Raw genomic sequence first — 18,061 nt, forward strand, 5'->3', positions numbered from 1 at the left:
CGGGGTGTAAGCAGTCCCTCCTGAGTTCAGTTAGACTTCCATAATCCACGCTGAGGAGAACCTTGTGCACACAGTGACAGTCCTGGCTAGGGCTGGAACTTGACTGTCATGCTGGAAAGTTCATCTTGTGCACGCCAAGGGCTGTGTTATTCACACCCTTAGTGGAGCAGACTGGTGTTTATATACAGTAGTTTGGGGTAGCAAGCACAGGCTGTTAGTGTATCAGGGTTAGGGCTGAAGGTAAATGAAATAATTTGTTTTTTCTCCATGTTCTTCTTCTGCACTGGTTATTTGAATTTGCTCTGTTTACCTGGCAAAACACGGTACTTCCAAATGCCAGCATGACAAACACAATCTGGCATCTGAAAAATTACAGGCTTTTATTTTTATTTTTGCTTCAAAATGTAGAATTTTTATGGAGAAATATTTTGCTTAAAAGCGTGCACTATAGATTTCAAAACTTGTCATTTCTGTTAAGTTACATTTGTTACCTGTATGTGGTTTTGGGGGAAAAAATCTTGGTGCTGCTAAACCTCCATATTAAGTGTGCTCAATTTTCTTCTTTCTGTTAAAATAACCAGAGAAATAAAGCAGTTGGAGAATGGGACAGTGCTGTCATAAAGAAGAGCTGTGCCTTGTTAGTTTATCAGACCTGAAATTTTCTTCCTGCTTGTCCTGGGATTAGCACACTAAGAGATTATAAAATTGCTCCAAGCCAGAAAGCTGTGAAATTGGCTGAACATTGAACAGATAGAGTGGAGAAGTTGCTTTGTGAGGAGGATCAAGGTCAGAAAACAAGGAGGGCTAGAGAAATCACTGAAGGTATTGAAGAGATTATGTTGAATTCAGCCTTGCTGTAAGCAAGCACTACTTGCTCCTGCAGTTCTGGAACTCTATTCATGTTGGCTGTGAACTGTGAGAGTGAACTGTACATGAGGGCTTAATTTAGTAAATGTAAAATGTTCAGCTTCATAAAGGAGAATTGGAGAAATTTTCCTGAAGTACAGGACAGCAGAAATTCTGGAGTAAATATCTTAAGGACAAAACTGTATTTTCTGACCCATTTTATCTTCAAAGCTGTAGTAAACACAGGGACTAGAAAAGCTTGCATGTCTTCAGCCGGGAAAGGTGGAGCAAAAGCATTATTTTGATCACAGGGAGAAATACTGGTACACAAATGGAAAGAAAGTTGAACACCCTGCATCAGAGCTGAGGAAGGGAACACCACCAGAGCTGTGACAGAGCAGGGCTTAAACAGTCAGAGAAAAAGTTGGTTATCTGAAATAATCTTCAAAGTGAAAGAGACTACAACAGGAAGAGAAATCTGGTGTTCATTAGTGGCAATGATGGAAATTACTGAGCAGCTTATCAATGCAAGATTTTTAAAAAAATAATTGTTTTCAAGCACCAAAACAAGAAAGTTGAGTGGAAGAGCAGTGGATGCTTGAAAAGTATCATGGAAAGTGATTTTTTTTATTGTCCCCATTGGAACAAACAGGACAGATATTATCTCTATGGATTTCATTATTTCTTTAGTATAGCCTGCATTCTGGACCTGCCCTTGCAGGTGTGGCACCCTCCACTACAGCAAACACAGATTCTGCAGTCAGACTTGGCAGAAAAAAATCCTGACTTGGAGTCTCTGGAAAGCTGCAGTGCAAAATGATTGGAGGTGTCAATCTCCAGGATACCTGGAAGGGATAGGCTATCCTAACACATCCTGTACATTTTTGCCTATTTCCACCTCTGTCATTTATCAATAAAAAGATACAGGTAAACCTGTAAAAGTTACATTTAGGACTAAGCCGGTTGTGCAGAAAGAGAGAGGTTCTCTCACAGGTTCACCCAGTGCCTGGGTAAAGCTTCTGGGAAAAGATGAGCAGATAGTGCTGCACTTTTCTCATTAGGAATCTGGCCTTGAAAAAATCCAGTGTTCTCTTATTTCTTAAACACTGTCTGTTCCATGGTCACTGAGTTCATCTTTATAGACACCCTTTGCTCTGTCTCCCTTCTGGGGGCTGTGCAGGCACAATCTCCTCCTCTGGTGCAGGAAACCACTTGTTGGACTTAGGTGCCCACTGGGAACATTTCCTAGGCTGCCATCCCTGCAAAGGGCTGAAATGTCACTTCGACTAACTGCTGTTTTTGCAGCTCTGGGTTGAGTAACAGTCTCTTCTTCTGAACCCATTCACCCAGATCTTGGAGTGCAGCACAGTGTCAGGGACACAACCCAGGTCTCTACCTCGAGTTCTTATGTGATACATAGTGATATTTCCAGGAAAAGGCCAAAAACTGATCAGTGAAAAAATCCAAATAATTTCTTTAAAGAGAAAAAACAGACAACAAGCAAGCCACAAGACAGACCCCCAGCTAATTTAGAGCATATTTCTCTATGTACACATCACAAAAACCACTGCATGTACCTGTGGCTCCATATGACCTCCTCAACTTTAGCTGTGCCCCAGCAGCCACTGAGAACCAGTCCCTGAGCTCTGACACCCGCTCTGCCTGGCCAGCTCCACCCTCAGCAGGGTGCAACAGAGGAGCTGTGGGAACAAGGGGAGCATTGAAGCAGCTTTAGATTCAAGGGAGCAAAACTTTCACTGAACCACCAACTGCCTCTCTTAGTAATGGCAGTGTGGGCCATGGGCCCCAGGACAAGGAACCCAAGGCACCCCTTCATCAAGAGATGCCTGAAGGATTTAACAGCATTGTGTTGAACCTCTGTGAAAGTCTTCAGTTAATCTTACTTCAACTAATGGATACAGTAGTTGTGTAAATAAACTCCTTTTGTATCTACCTCTGAACAGAGACAACATACACTCCCCCAGAGAGTAAGGGATCTCTGAGTGGTAATCATGGAATGTCCCTGCAGCACTTGCAGTAGGTAGAAGACTTTATATCTGCATCTCATTAAACTGATTTTTATCTCTGAACGAAACCATCAATTTACCATTCTGCTTCCACAGACCACATCCTTGGCCTGAGGAAACCAGGCTTTGCTCCAGTGTTTTCTCTTCTAACAGGATAAGCAAAGGCTGAAATTTGGAGATTATTTATGATTTCTGATAGTAGTTAGGCACTACTGTATCTTGTCCTGTTCTGTTGTGAATTGGGGCAGAAAAGTGTTTGGCCAGGGCTGACCAGGGGGTCTCACTTGGACAGTAACAGCTGTGTTTCCTCTAGGTCAGGGCTGATGGTTGTGGGAGGAAGACTTCCTAAACTAACTCACTGTCTCCTCACAAAGCATGTGGCAAATGCATTGTGGGCTGACCTCTCCGTGCAGCCTGGGCCTGCGGGGTGGGTGCAAGGTCCGTGGCTGTGCAGCACAGATGTCCTCATTAATGCCCAGTGAAATGCTCTGTAGAAGTAGAAGGTACATGCTGACTTCCTTCTTTGGGATTCTCCCCCAGGCCATGTTTGAGCTGGTTACTTCAGAAGCATCATATTACAAGAGTCTGAATCTGCTGGTGTCTCACTTCATGGAGAATGAGCGTCTGAAAAAGATCTTACACCAGTCTGAGGCACACATCCTGTTCTCCAACGTGCTGGATGTCATGGCTGTCAGCGAGCGGTAAGTTGGCTGCTGAGTGGCACTGAAAGCAGCAGCTTTAGGTAACTGCAGTTGGAGAGGGATGGAGGAGCTGACTTCTCCTGGGAATTGCCTGGGACAGATAGGTCACAATTAAAATGGGTGCTGACTTTCTCATTTAGCTTCCTGTTGGACCTTGAGCAGCGAGTGGAGGAGAACATTGTCATCTCGGACGTGTGTGATATTGTCTACCAGCACACAGTTAATCACTTCTCTGTGTACATCACCTATGTCTCCAACCAGACCTACCAGGAGAGAACCTACAAGCAGCTCCTGTGAGTTCTAGCGCTTGTTGCTGCACTATTTTGTAAAATTGCACAAGCTACAGATTTAGCTGTAATTTTGGTATTTATGAGAAAGGGCTAGATAGCACAGAAATGGGGTTTCCCTCTTCATGATTTCTCACTGCATTCTGTAAAAAGAAAACACAATTAAAGGCTTTATAGTAAGGATTAGTTGATGCAGGTAACATGGCAAGTAAACTCAAAGCCAGCATTTCTCAACTGCAGGAAATATTTATGGTGCATGCAGGGCCATGTACGTGCTTGTGTAATGCACGTATTTTTAACCTGCAAGTAGAGGCAAGAGATGGAGGGCCAAGAACATAATACAGATCTCTGATGAGAACAACAGCCACTGCTTTTCCCAACCTTCTCAGCAAGGCATTAGATTTTTCCCAATTTCATAACTATTCTTTTCCAGAACAACAGGATTTTTTTAAAAGAAGAAAAAAAAAATTAAAAAGCTATTTTCTTCACATTCTACTGTTATACACAGATCTAGGCCTGAGGATATAATCCAACATATTTTTGTAGTATTTTTCAAGTGTAGCCAGTCTTTTGGTCCAGTAGGAATTCTCTGATACAAGCTCAAAACAACGAATGCCCTACAAGCTTGTCTTTGAGAGGAGAAGAATCAATTTTTCTCTAGTTACAATGTCCTGGATTCTTTCAGGACAGCCCATTGCACATGCTGCAGTGTATTTTCTTCTATAGCATCTGCTGGTTCAGGCAAGAGTAACAATGTTTAGTCCTTTCATTTCTCTGCTCTCTAACTTTCGAGGGGAAAATATTTTAAGGGGCCTTTATTGAGCTTGGCCTGCTGTTCTCTCCAAAAAGAGGGTACCACAGGGTTTCCTTCAGTCAGAGGTGAGCAATACAGCTGCAGAAAGAATTTGCCTACAGTCATTATCTAAACACTTAGAAGCAAAGCAGCAATAGGCTGGGTTACTTGAGCTTGAAAGGGACCTGTTGGAGATGAGATATTCTTAAATGTGAATTCAGAGGGCAGCATTTTTGTCTGCAGGAATACATAAAGCATGTTGAAAAGAACTGACTCCCTTCCCCAGGCTCCCAGTAGCACAGGAATTTTGCAACACTTGGCTGAACTCAAAGCCTGAGGTGTGTCACAGTTTCCCCCATTTCACTGTTGCTCAGGCACATGCAGTTCCATTCTGCCGTGAGTCACCCTGCCAGACAGGTACCTGCTGCAGCAAGGAGGAACTCTGCCAATGGCTTCTTTCACATGTTGTGAGGAACACCCAGTACAGACAGGTTTTGCACAGTTACCAACCTCTTTGCATCCATGCTGTTTCCAAAACTAGCCATGACTCCAGCAGCACAAGCCTTGCTCAGGTTCACTCAGTCCATGGCTGCCAGGAAGCTTTGTCTGCCTGTGGCAGCTGGGATCACTCTGCTCTGCACAGCTGTGTCTGTGGCCCAGCTCTGCCCTCATGTCCTGCAAACATCATCAGGGAAGGCCCAGCCATGGCCTCTGCCCTTCTCAGGCCAGATTATGATTTCCATCCTCTAGCTAAGCAGCAAGGAATATTCAAGCTTGAGCTACTTTGTGGCTTGTCTTGTTCTTATGACTGTGTGAATTTCACCTTATCACAGAGTTCCAACTGTGTAAAAATATATAATTATGCCTCTGACTCATTTACTTGGACACATACCCCATTCACATACACCTACACACGCAGTGTATGCTGCTGAGCTAGATATGAACACATGTGAGCACTGCTGTGGCTTGTACATTAGAAGTCTATTTTTTCCCTCCCCCAACACTATTTATAGTTTTAGATTTAAACTAAAATCCACCCAAAGGCATTCAGTCCCCTCCTTCCCTCTTCTCTCCTGTTGGGAGAGACCAGGCAGATGCTGTCTCTGGGACCAAGCTGCTTTTGGGTCACCAGCCATATGCCAGAGTCCCAGGCAGGGTAGCTCTCAAAGTTGTCAGCTTCTCTATCTCTCCTCTCAGCCAGGACAAACCAGCCTTTCGGGAAGTGATCTCACAGCTGGAGCTGGATCCCAAGTGCAAAGGCTTGTCCTTTTCTTCCTTCCTCATTCTGCCATTTCAAAGAATCACTCGACTCAAGCTGCTGGTGCAGGTAGAGTTTTGCTCTTCTCTCTCTCACAAAGGACTTCTGGATCACTCCTGGAATTTTCCTTTCCAGCAGCTGTAAATGGGGCTTAGATACAGCCACAGTGACCCTAGAACTGGCTGAAGCCTTTCCACAGAGTCAGACATTCACCACAACTATAGGAAAAGGATTTCAGTCCCTCAGAGTCCATCCCTGAATTAGTGTTGAATTTGCCAGATAGCTTTTACTGGGTGAGAGTTGAGGAGGAGCTTTGTCAAGCTGCCAGAAGGGGTAGCAGCAGTCCATTAATCCAGCTGCCTGATGGTTAGGATGGTGACACACACATGCAGAGCAGCTGGATGACACAGGGATGCTACACCACGATGGCTTGGACCAGTCAGCCAGGGCTTTGCCACCTTATCTAAACACTGCTGGAGAATATGCTTCTAGGGATGGGGAAACAGCTCAGTCCCAAATGGTCTTAACCCACTGGGATTACCAATAACACTGTCTATTAGTGCTAGGTCTAGTTATTTATTAATTTATTTTTATAAAATAAGAACCTACCTGTTTTATTTCTCTTAGATATAAGGTCAGATGGGAAGAGGTTTTAATGAGAAAGGGGAATTAAGAGGTGAGAGTCATTGTACTGTGTCACCTTTGCTGTAATTAGGCTGATGGCCAGAAGTAATTTGTAGGCTAACAAACTTTACCTTTCTGTGCTCTCACACTGGGATCAGCATTCACACAGCCTTTTCTCCCCTGCAGAATATTTTGAAGAAAGTGGAGGAGAAATCTGACAGGGAATCCACTGCCCTGGATGCACATAAAGAACTGGAAACAGTAAGTTTGAATTAGTTAATGGAGGGCCATTAAGATTAATCACCATGCTCATTTCACACACACACATCCCCCTGTAAAAATCACCTGCAGACTACATTCTGTCTGGGAGCAGTTTCTTTGAATTCTGTCACTGTGTTTCAAGAGGTTTTTTCCTAAAGTCTGAAGGATGGACTAGTCTACTTGCACATAGATGTCAGTGACAGCGAATCCCTTGCTAACAATAGATGTCTGTTTCTGCCATAGGAAAGGGCAGAGAATGTTTTCCTTTATGTCTCCAAGAACACAAAAGGGTTTTCAGACACCTGAAGGTGATGGATCTGACTGAGAGGTGTGTGCACAGTACAACTGTGTCAGGCTCCTCCGACACAGCACACTTTTTCTTCTGACCTAGAATAACAGCTTCCTAATGAAGTACACAAGCCAGCTTTTAGCCCTCTTCCCTGAAGCTGGTAGGTAGGTGTGGTGTTCAGTTGTGCTAGTTACTGATGGGTACAAAACCCCATGAAGGCAGTAGGATGTTTCCCATCTGGGATGTTCCTGAAATGGTTTGACAGGATAATTCCATTTCTGAATGGTCTAGACATAGCTGGCAGCTACATGGGCTGGGACAGTGTTTGAACCCTTCACCATCAGAAGCTTGGAACATCTCCTGAGTCTTGCAGTTCAACACAAGTATTTGAAGTTGAAAACTGTGCTAGAACATCAGCCTTAGGATGGGCCTGCAGTCTCTGACTGAAGCACTAGAACAGAACAGGCTCTTGGATTTGCCCTGAACCAGTATAGGAACTGTATGCTTGGAGATCACTAGGGATAAAGACAGGGACTTTATAAATTAGGGATGTTCTGCATTGAGTTAGTCTTTGCAGAATCCCTCTTGACACATCTGGTAGCCAATTATTTTTCCATTAGTCAGTAGCCTGAGGAAGACTGTTCCTGTAGCATGCAGATGGAAAAATGCTGGGTTTGTATTCAGTCATCAGTGACTCACATGATCAGTTTACTAATTCTTTTGCACAGTTAAACACTTATCTGTAAGTTGTTTAAGCTGATACCTAATATCCAGCTAGGTACAGGCACACAACAGAGACCATCTCATGCTTACTTTTTCTGTATGTTTGTTTTCTCTCTTTCTATTTGAGAGGCAAGAGATGATCACAGTTTCAGTTACTGATATTCTGTTAGATTTTAAGTAGCAGAAACAGAGCACAAAGTGGAGCTTGTTCTCCAATGTAATTTTTCTACCTAGCCAGTTCTCAAGAGAGTTGCTCCTTATGAAACAGGCAGTGGCATCTAGGTTAAGGTCCCTGTAACAGCATAGTGCTTGCACGTTGGTTGTGGTTTTTCAGTTAAAAGTTTGTACTCAGAACACAGCTGGGCTCTGTATGATGAATGTCTCTTTCCCTAGGACATTTCATAGCCCTGGCATCTAGTGCTGCTTGGCAGAACTACAGCATCTGCATTCTTGAAAAAAAGATGTTTGGCTTCATTCTCTCCTTGAAGATGATACTGCAAATGTACCTCATTCCAAGTGTTGGGAACAGGGAAAATGAGATATAGGATGTGTCAGATTCTGGAAAACAAGCTGTTCATTTTGCTGTGCAACCAGAAGCACTGTTTTGTACTGTCTGGTTCAGTAACTGAATGTAGCCACCTAATATGTCCTCTGACAGTCAGTTTCCACCTGTAACACCTTCTGGATGTTTGGGAGCTTTTTGGTTGCTGAGATTTTGGGGGGTTTTTCCCCCTTCTCTTTTACATGCACCCACAGTGCTGATAAAAGAACTTGGCTTTGTCAATTCCTGTTACAGCAGGGCACTTACCTGATTGTGGTCAAGCCTTTTCATGCTGTCCATCATCACTTACCTGCTTAAGGCCAGCAGAGACAAACCTTGTCCTCTCTCTTCCCAGGTGGTGAAAGCATGTAATGAAGGTGTCCGGAAGATGAGCCGAACAGAGCAGATGATCAGCATCCAGAAGAAACTAGAATTCAAGATCAAGGTATAAGCACAGGCTGGACACTTTTGTTCACTGTCTGCACTTTGCAGACAGCCTCCAAAGGGTCCTGTCCAAAGGGGCTGCTGCAGGCACAGCACCTCTGTGTGTGCTCAGTGCACACCTGCTGCAGAGGCTGGGGCTGCAACAAGGCTGGTGTGATGTGCACGTACACAGGTGGGACACGTTGGCATCACCTCTCCTGTGCACTGTGCTCCTGCTCCAGCACTCAGGTCTGGCTCTTCCCTCTTACCTCCCTTCAAAATGCAGGTCAGCTTTCAGCTGTTATTTTACATACAAAATATGTTAAAGGTCGATGAAAGCTACAAAGCAGAACACTTTAAAACTGAAAAATACCCAGACAAAGACTGCCCCACCATTTTGATTAATTTCTGTATTTATGCATTGTGTACAGTCTCTAAATACCTGCTGCTGATCTGTTTCAGCTCCACTGAGGGAATTACTACATCAATATTTAGGGGTATCTGATCAGATCTCAGTTATATATACCAGGTGGTATATCTAACTACATAGTTTTATATACATATAAACACAATAATATATATATATCTCAGATATATACCATTCAATTCCAGTGCTGAGTATAAAGTTGTCAGTTCTTTTCTTAAATGCTATAGAGAAGCTTCTCAGGTCTGTCTGCTCCACAAACTGTAAGGATTATATTCAGCTTCCAAGCAATCTTTTTATGTACGTGAACAATGAAAACGAAAAAAATTGGTTTTTATAGAGCATTTTACCAGTGTGTCAGGGCTAGACCACAGTCCACAGGACAGTAGTAGATGAGGGAGGCTACACAGTTGTCTTCACCTGTTGTAGAGCTGGGGCTGTAATGACAGGCAGGAGCTGGTTCATCTCTGGAGCAGATCTGCCTTGGGACCTGGCATGGGTAGGGCTCTTCTGGGAAGAAGAGTGCAAGGAGTTGAAAAGATAGATAGTACCACCATGCATGTGATGAGCACTGGGAGTGAAGGTAGAAAGAGTGACAGTTATACAGGTATTTTTCAATATTTCAGTCATTTAGAAGTGTGGTATTCTTCTAGTGCAAGATGTGCTTTGTTCTGGGCTTCTTGGTTTTAGCACAATATGTGTTGAAACTCCAGCAGAAATGCTGTGATAGGTGCATGAACGGTATCTCCACCTGACAGGGACAGACCCAACCAGAGGAAACCTGTTTAACCTTGGTTTTTTGTAGCCAAAAGGCCAAATCTGTGGTTTTAAAAGTCAGTCTTACTGTTGAGGAAAGTTCAGCCCACGTGGCAGGATCTCTCAGAGAGAGATCAGGGCATAGGCTGTTGTTTCATTCCGGTACTTGGCACTCCAGCATTGCCATCCTTAAATATCTGTCCATCCCCGGGCTCCTGCTGTACCCCTATCCAAGCTCTGTCACACTGTGCTGGGCTGTGTGGATGGCAGAGCACACTGCCCTCTCCTTGCAGCTCTGCTCCAGCCTCTGCAGTGCAAGTTGTGGTGATGGGAGTTCACCACCCTTCCTTTTGCATCTCTTGGTGCTTTCAGCATCATAACTACTTGAATCCAAAGTTCCTAAACTTTGCCATCTTTTCCTCCCTTCTAGTCTGTACCCATCATCTCTCACTCCCGCTGGCTGCTGAAGCAGGGGGAACTGCAGCAAATGAATGGTCCAAAGACGTCACGAACTCTTCGCACCAAGAAACTCTTCAGAGAAATCTATCTGTTCCTTTTCAACGATCTGCTGGTGATTTGCCGGCAAATTCCAGGGTGAGTGCAAAATTCAGGTGGTACACAGGATACTTCATTAGTTCTATTGCCCCAGTTTTATCCAACCTGTCATGCTGTGACCCCATCCTGTCCCTCAGGCACAGGCACATCCCTTGGCCTGACACGTACACCTCCCTCCAGTAGTCACCATACCTTTGAGCACAGCTGACTCTTCATGGGTGGCACAGCTCTCTCCAGCTGAAAATTCATGGCCAACAGGAGTTAAACAGATCCCAGGGCAGCAGGGTGACTATGCATCCAGCAGTTTCTGCAGGGTGGAACTGAGTTACATTGGCTGGTGAGTTACACTGTCAAGAAGTGATTTTTGACTCATCGCTTCCTGAAGAACAGCTCAGATTTAGTCAGTTACAGCTCTAAAAAAGCCGACTAGAAAGTCAGAGTAGCAGGGAGGGGTATAAATTTTGACCCGAGGCCAGTGCTTCTATTTGACATGGTGTAACCTGCCTGAGGAGGATGTTGTTGTGCTGAGGACTGTGTCTTGTGCAAGCAGACACTGGTGAAACACAGCAGCAGAGAACAGCACGCCCTTTGTGGCATGATTAGACCCACTGGTAGGGAGCATCTTGCCCCTCCACTGTTCCTAATGAACGTGTCGCCGCGGTGTCTGTACGCTGGGAAATGTTTTGCTTCTGTGGCAACTTGTATCCAGAAAACACAGAGGCACTTCATAAATAGGAATGAATTAAGCCTCACAATCCCCTTTGAGGGAGCGCCATCTGTGTTTTGGACGTGGGGAGCTCAGACAGAGCAAGCAACTTGTTCCAGGCCATGAGGGCTGCCCAGGGCAGAGTACAGAGAGGGTTCCTTGCTTTGCAGTGGGTTTTTATAGCCACACGCTCATCCCATCCCACAGCAGGACACCTTTTCTCCTCCATGCAGCAATTTCTGGTCTGTGTCCACAGTATAATTCTGGGTGGCTGAACTAAAAGTTTCCTGCAATAAACACAGCTTTTCCTAATCTCTCTTACCTCTCCCAGGGACAAGTACCAAGTGTTTGACTCTGCTCCCCGAGGGCTTCTTCGGGTGGAGGAGTTAGAAGATCAGGGGCAGAGTTTGGCCAATGTCTTCATCTTGAGGCTGCTAGAGAACGCAGATGACCGGGAGGCCAGCTACATGCTGAAGGCATCATCCCAGTGAGTACCAGTCACCCTGCTATCACTCAGCAGTGCTCTCTCCCTACATCCTGCCTTCATGGGGACCAGATGTCCAGGCTTTCCAGGGATGGGCAGGGGGGGATCCCATTGCTGCAGCTGAGCTGGCCCTACCAACCTCTCTGCCCAGCATAATTCCCCTGAGGCTACTGAAAGCCCCAAGGCTACTGGTCACCTAGGCAGGTTTCTCTCCTGTACGTGTATTTGAGGCCTCTGGGGAGGTGGACCGACAGGCAGTCCCTGTTCTGGGACAGAGAGATCAGAAATCAGCCCAGGCACCAGGCCCCAGCTGATTTATAGACTGCAGCATGTTCAGAAAGTAAAACCAAGCAGGATATACACTCACACACTCCAGAGGCTCCACTGACTCACAAGAATCATGGCCATGCCTGACCCGCCCTGTGGAGTAAAGTGTCTCCTGTTAGTGGGGGAAGGTGGGAGAAAAGGCTACTTCCTCTGTGTCTCCACAGCCAGTGCCAGTCTTGTGCAGCCCTTCTGCAGCTCAGGGCCTCCTTGTCTCCCAGGATACAGATTTTCTGGCTCACTGATTTTTCACTTCAGGCTCCAACAAGCTCAGGCTGGGCAAATGATTCAGCTGTACTAGCACTGACCCAGTTGTTTTGGAGCACAGGGTATGGCTTTCTCACTGACCCAAGCTTTACCAGGCCCACATTTTCTAGCCACCAGCTAAACAGCTCCTAGAGACAATGCACATCCCCAGGCTGATGTTGTCTGCTATCAGCAGGCTGCTGTTCATCATCCATATTCCTAAATGAACACCAGGGTTGCACCCTGACTGCCCCTCACCACCACCACAGCATCAGCACCAGGATAACGAGCCCCCAGCACAGTGAGCAGTTGCACCTTCTCCCCAGACATATGGCTGCAGCTCTGCTGCACTGAAAATAGAGATGTCACTCACACTATGCAGGGCAAGCGCATGTGTGACGTCTGTGAGGCTTGGCTGTGCAGCAAATGATAAACCAGGCCAGCATTTGCTCAGCTCAGGGGAGGCAGTCTCAGGTCCATGCTCTGCATCCTGTCCCATCTTCTAGGTGGTATGTGATCCAGAACATGGTTTGCCAACAGGTCTTGAGCACTGAAATGTGACATACCAACTGCTGAAGGCTGCTGTTTCAGAGATGCAGGAATGATGGAGATAGTACTGGGCACAGACTGGAAAACTAAACAGTTAGAAGAAATAAGTGGGAGCCAAACAGAGACTTCTGCATCTCTTCTACAGCTCTTGCAGCTCTTGCAACAATGCTGCTCAGTAGCAACTTGCAGCTCATGCCCTGGGTGGGCTCTGCCAGGAGCTGACACTTTATTTGGACACAACCAGTTGCACCGATAGAACTGCAGTGTGGGTGGGCTCCTTGCAGGCTGAGGGGAGCTGGGCACTGTGGGCAGATCCATGGAGCCCTGTAAGGATCTGTGTGCAGGCCCAGCATGCAGACAGGGCCACAAGCATGGCAGGACTCTGGGTTTGACCTCTACATGTTATAGCTCCTCTGGGACCAAGGCCCTTGTCCCACATCTTCATGTGATGTGACCTGCAGGTGCTTCCCCTGGTCCTTGGCATTGTTCTTCATACCTGAAGTATAAAGTATTCCCAACCCTACAGATCAACCTGCCAGCACTTGTCCTTTACATCCCCCTTTTAGGCCCCTCTCCTTCCTGAAGGCACTCCCATGGCTTTTCATGTTTGTCAAGCTCAGGCTTTAAAACCACCTGAGAAGGTAGAAAACTCTCAGATGGAAGCACAGCTGGTCCTCCAGGCAGGAGCTGGAGCCTGTGAAGGTGAACTGCCCCATTTCCTCATGAGGCTGAGGGAAGCCTGAGGGGAGCCAAGCCTGGGTCTTCTCCAGCATTTGTGAGATCTTCACCCTCCCAACTGCAGGTCCAGATTTTGCAGCATGCTGTTCACTTCAGGCTCCAACAAGGTCTTGTTGCCAAGCAAGTGGTACCTTTGGTGTGCTGCAGTGCTCTTCTGCAAGGGAATTAATCAGCTCTGCCCTTTAAATGTTCCTACACAGCGGTTGTGGGAATAAATGGTTCCAGTAACTGCTTATCTCCCAGAAAAACTGCTCCTGTTGAGCAGTCCAGCCAGGAGCCGCCTTTGCTTGCTATTTCTCAGAGAGTGCCAGGCCCCCATCTGGCTGCTGGCTCTTGACAGCAATGCCAGCAGAGGGACCCTCCCCAGAGAGGGACCGTGCTGCCTGTGGGGGACAGCCAGGGCTGTGCAGCAGGGCCCAGAGCAGTGTGTCACGTGTGACATCCCAACCAGGGTGTGCAGCAGTGGGGCTCAGCATCACCACTGCACCCAGGACCCTGGAGGGGCAGGCAGGAAAAGGCTGGGAGGAGGAACATGAAGTCCAGAACTGGCTGGGCAGGAGAACTAGGGCCCTTACAACTCTTGCATGTTCACAGCTTTGGTTTGTCTCCCCTATCCAGGAGTGAAATGAAGCGCTGGATGATTTCACTAGCCCCAAACCGGAGAACCAAATTTGTTTCATTTACATCCAGACTTGTTGGTAAGAGACACAGCATGGGAGCTGGGAGCTCTTCACCCCTACCCCAGGACACCTTATTCTGCCTGATCTCAGTGCAGCCACATACCTGGGACCTATGCCAAAGCTGAACCCTCTCCCTGAGCTCCCCTCCTTTTGTCTCTGGCTTGTCCTGGGCCTGGCCCTGACCTTAACCCCTCCAACCTGGGCTGGGCTACACCAGCACTTTCCTCCCTTCCAGGCTGCCCATGGCTAGCATGGTGGTGGTGACATGAACCCGGTCCCTTCCCAAGAGTTGCTTCCCCGCTACCTTTGGCTGGGGCACTCCCTGGCTTCCCCAGAGGCCCTTACAAGATCAGAGGCACCATGTGCAGAGCTCATGGGGCTACAGCCACCCAGTCTGTGCTGTTCTTCAAGGGGCTCCATCCCAGTCCATCCCTCACTCTTGCCCTGTCTCTTGGCAGACTGCCCACAGATCCAGTGTGTCCACCCGTACGTGGCCCAGCAGCCTGATGAGCTCTCCTTAGAACTGGCTGATGTTCTCAACATCCTGGACAAGACAGATGATGGTATGGGCACGGGATGGGATGGGGATGGGCTGGGAGTCACTGTGGGAGGATGGGCTTTGCTGCAGGCAGGTAGTTGTGAGTTTCTCCCTCCAGCCAGGGAGAGGCTCTGGCATCAGCATCACAGCCAGAGAAGGAAGTTACTGCCTTCTCCTAATAGCCAATCCAGGCTGCCTAAGTTGTGACAACACTGGCACAGCCTCCCAGCACCAGCTATGGGCCATGGTAGAACTAGCACAGCCACTTCAGATAGAAGCCAGTGGTATTCTTACCTTCATGATGCTTCACAGCCACGTGGTCCTGCTCTCTTGGGTACTCTTGTAGCTGGTGGTCTGTCACATTGGATGTCTGCTGGGGACCACTCCTGTGGCTCCAGGGACAGCTGAGGGCACTTGGTGGCAGCAGTTCCTGCTTTCTGCTGGCATCCTTTGAGCCAGTTGTCCTCACATGATGCTGCTCAGGTGAGATGGCCTCCTTGCAGGATGGACAACCTGGGTGTGCTCCAGCACAGGTTTTGAGTAGAAAGCTCTGCCAGCTCCAATGGCTCTTTCCAGCACAGCTGTCCCAGTGCAGAAGCAAGGCCCAGTCCTTCCTCACTTACGCCTGTGTCTGTCTATACTCAGGCTGGATATTTGGGGAACGTCTTCATGACCAGGAGAGGGGCTGGTTCCCCAGTTCTATGGGGGAGGAGATCCTGAACCCCAAAATCCGAGCCCAGAACCTGAAGGAATGTTTCCGGGTGCACAAGTCAGATGACAGTCAGAGAAGAAAACTGGGCAGCAGAAACCGCCAGTGACCACCGGCATCCCCAAGCATCTGGAGTGCCTCAGAGAGACAGAAGACAGAGGCTGCCAGCTGGGAGGAGGTGGCAGCTGTGGGACATTGTGGGGGACCTGGTGCACAGGACGAGGCACACAGACCCATGAACAGACTGTCATTCCTAGGCCCTCTGGAAGCACTGGTCCTTTCCTGGAGATCAGCGCTTTAAACTGTAAATAACCCTTTTCCAAGTGTTCTGTAAAGCCCCAAAGAGCATGAGCTCAGCGGACACTGCCCGAAGGCCACCAGGTGCTGGCCAAGTGAGCCACATGTGCTGGCTTGGGCTGGCTCAGGCTGCTTGGGAGGGGCAGTGGCCACAAACACGAGCAATTGATATCACCCGGTTTAAGCATTAACAGCTCATTGCTACCTTCTAAGTCTGGAGCGCTCTGAACCCAGCATCTCACAGGGGCAGAACTGCAGTCAAGCAGCAGTCTCAACTATCTCAGAGCTCACTGACAACTGGATGAGCCTCAGGAACTCCACTGCCCTAGTCCTGCTGTGAAGCTGCTGGGCTCATTCCCACAGGCAGACCTTCAATCTGCTTCCAATCAAATGCTCTGCAGTGCTCCACACTCAGCTCTTCTCCAGCAGCAGCCCAGCCTTGCAAGCCCTAACCCATGTCTTTGCCTGCCTGACAACCTCAAAGCACATCTGGACACTGTCCCGTGGCTCAGCCCCCTCTACCACAGCCTCCCTCGTTCTGCAGGGCCACTGCAGAACCCCAGCATCATGTCCTTTTCCTGGTTGATCGTGCACTTGTGGTCTTTGCTACGCTCTGCTACTGAGGCCACAGCAGGGGTGGCTGTGCCAGCAGCAGCTCGCCCACCACACGAACACCAGCAGCCCCACAGCAGGTGAGTGACCTTAGCTGGGAGCTGCTGTCCTACATGCTCTGGGAGGCCCAGCAACTGCTGCCTGCATGCTTGTAACCCACCCCCACAGCCTCCCTGTACAGGCTCACCTCCATGTATATATGCAAGTCTTGTGGCCAGCAGAGCCAGCTCATCACTCCTTCCAGCTGTGGCACTGAGCAACACATGAAGCCCTGGGCACAGCACTGAGAGCAGCGTGGGGGACAGACCCACAGCAGCCACCCCTTGTTCAACAGTTGCACATGTGGCTGAGAGCCTCTCAGCCACAAGCTGGGCCCAAGTTGTGGCCAGCATCCATTAGGGAATGAATTATTTGGCACCTTTCTGTAACATGACAAAGGATTGTCTTCCAGGCATTGTAGCCTGTGCTGATTGATGCTTTGGCTGTGCCATGGTTGTGCTCAGAGAGGGGATGGAGAGCAGCTGCCAACAGAGCCACACAGGGGCCACGGGCATGGACAGGAGGAGCACAGCCAGGCCAGCAGGAACGTGGGGAGAAAGCAGGATGCTTGGAAGCTGTGAAGGGAGGCTACAGAACTGCTCTTTGGACAACATGGTGTGTGCAGTTGGAGGCTGAACACAGCTGAGATGGATTCCAGGGCTGTCCCTGCTGACACCACAGCCTTGGGCCAGCCAGCCCAGAGCCAGCACCCAGGACCAAAGTGGTGGAAGCCACAGCAGCGAAGGGGAAAGAAGGCATTCTTCACTCAGGCCCAGATCAGTGGTACCACATTAGCATGTGCCAACAGCCAGCAGGGCTGTGCTGCCTTGGCCACCTGTGGGAAGTTCATACCAGCCTGTGGTTCCCAGTCACTGCCCAGCCTCAGGGCTGGGCCAGGAAGACTTGCAGCCTCCAGTCTGCTGCATTGAGCCGATTTAATGGGGACACCCCAAGCCAGGTCCCTCCAGCAGCACCCCACAGTCATCTTTCTGAGTCAACCAAATCTCCAGCTCAGGATTCAAACCTTGCAACAGCCACAAATTCACTAGTGCAAACCCCAGAGGAGCTCCAGCTCTAGGAATTCCTTAAAATTACCTGAGAAATCACCACATCCCACAGCATCCAGCTTTGTGGCCCAGGCAGCCCAGCCCCAGGCCTGCAGCCCCACGTGCCTACCTGGCATGTTACTCACAGCACAGAGATGCTCCCTTGCCCATTGGATGTTTCACCAGCTGGCTACAGCCAGGATTCCAGCTCCTCACTGCACTGCTCCAGGGAGAGGGGCTCAGTGCTGCTGTGCCATCCATCCCTCACCACCAAGCCCTGGGATTGCTCCAGCCCCTCCTGCTCTGCTGCGATTCCACAGGACTCCGGACCCCAGGCACAGGCTGTGCCATTTCCACTGAATGGCATCCAGTGTTATTTCCTCAGACCCAGCCCTGCACGCCTCCATCTCAGTGATCTCCAGTGTTGTACAGGCCAGGCCTGGGGCCCACAAGCACAGGCTGGAGCCCCCCAGCCCTTGCCAGGCTGCCTCAGTGAACTGAGGGGAACTTCTTGTTGTCTGGTTTTTCCGTGTGATAAAATGTAGCTGAGCAAGCCAGTGCCAAAACACTTGTGTGTGTCCTTCC

The 18,061-nt window shown here is 48.4% G+C and overlaps 1 protein-coding gene across 2 annotated transcripts in view; it reads left to right on the top strand.

Moving 5' to 3' along the window:
• NGEF (neuronal guanine nucleotide exchange factor) overlaps nucleotides 1-18,042 on the top strand; it is a 37,257-nt gene extending 19,215 nt beyond the window's left edge. For both annotated transcript variants that reach the window (XM_058031555.1, XM_058031556.1), the window contains 10 exons: nucleotides 3,414-3,574; nucleotides 3,715-3,867; nucleotides 5,852-5,981; nucleotides 6,723-6,797; nucleotides 8,706-8,795; nucleotides 10,384-10,547; nucleotides 11,546-11,701; nucleotides 14,174-14,253; nucleotides 14,694-14,798; nucleotides 15,419-18,042. In XM_058031555.1, coding sequence (XP_057887538.1) covers nucleotides 3,414-3,574; nucleotides 3,715-3,867; nucleotides 5,852-5,981; nucleotides 6,723-6,797; nucleotides 8,706-8,795; nucleotides 10,384-10,547; nucleotides 11,546-11,701; nucleotides 14,174-14,253; nucleotides 14,694-14,798; nucleotides 15,419-15,591 — 1,287 coding nt within the window. In that variant the 3' untranslated portion in view covers nucleotides 15,592-18,042. The remainder of the gene's footprint in view (nucleotides 1-3,413; nucleotides 3,575-3,714; nucleotides 3,868-5,851; nucleotides 5,982-6,722; nucleotides 6,798-8,705; nucleotides 8,796-10,383; nucleotides 10,548-11,545; nucleotides 11,702-14,173; nucleotides 14,254-14,693; nucleotides 14,799-15,418) is intronic.
• Nucleotides 18,043-18,061: the final 19 nt, after the last annotated feature.

The sequence above is a fragment of the Melospiza georgiana genome, chromosome 10 (genome assembly GCF_028018845.1).
Source record: "Melospiza georgiana isolate bMelGeo1 chromosome 10, bMelGeo1.pri, whole genome shotgun sequence".
NCBI classification, from domain to species: Eukaryota; Metazoa; Chordata; class Aves; order Passeriformes; family Passerellidae; genus Melospiza; species Melospiza georgiana.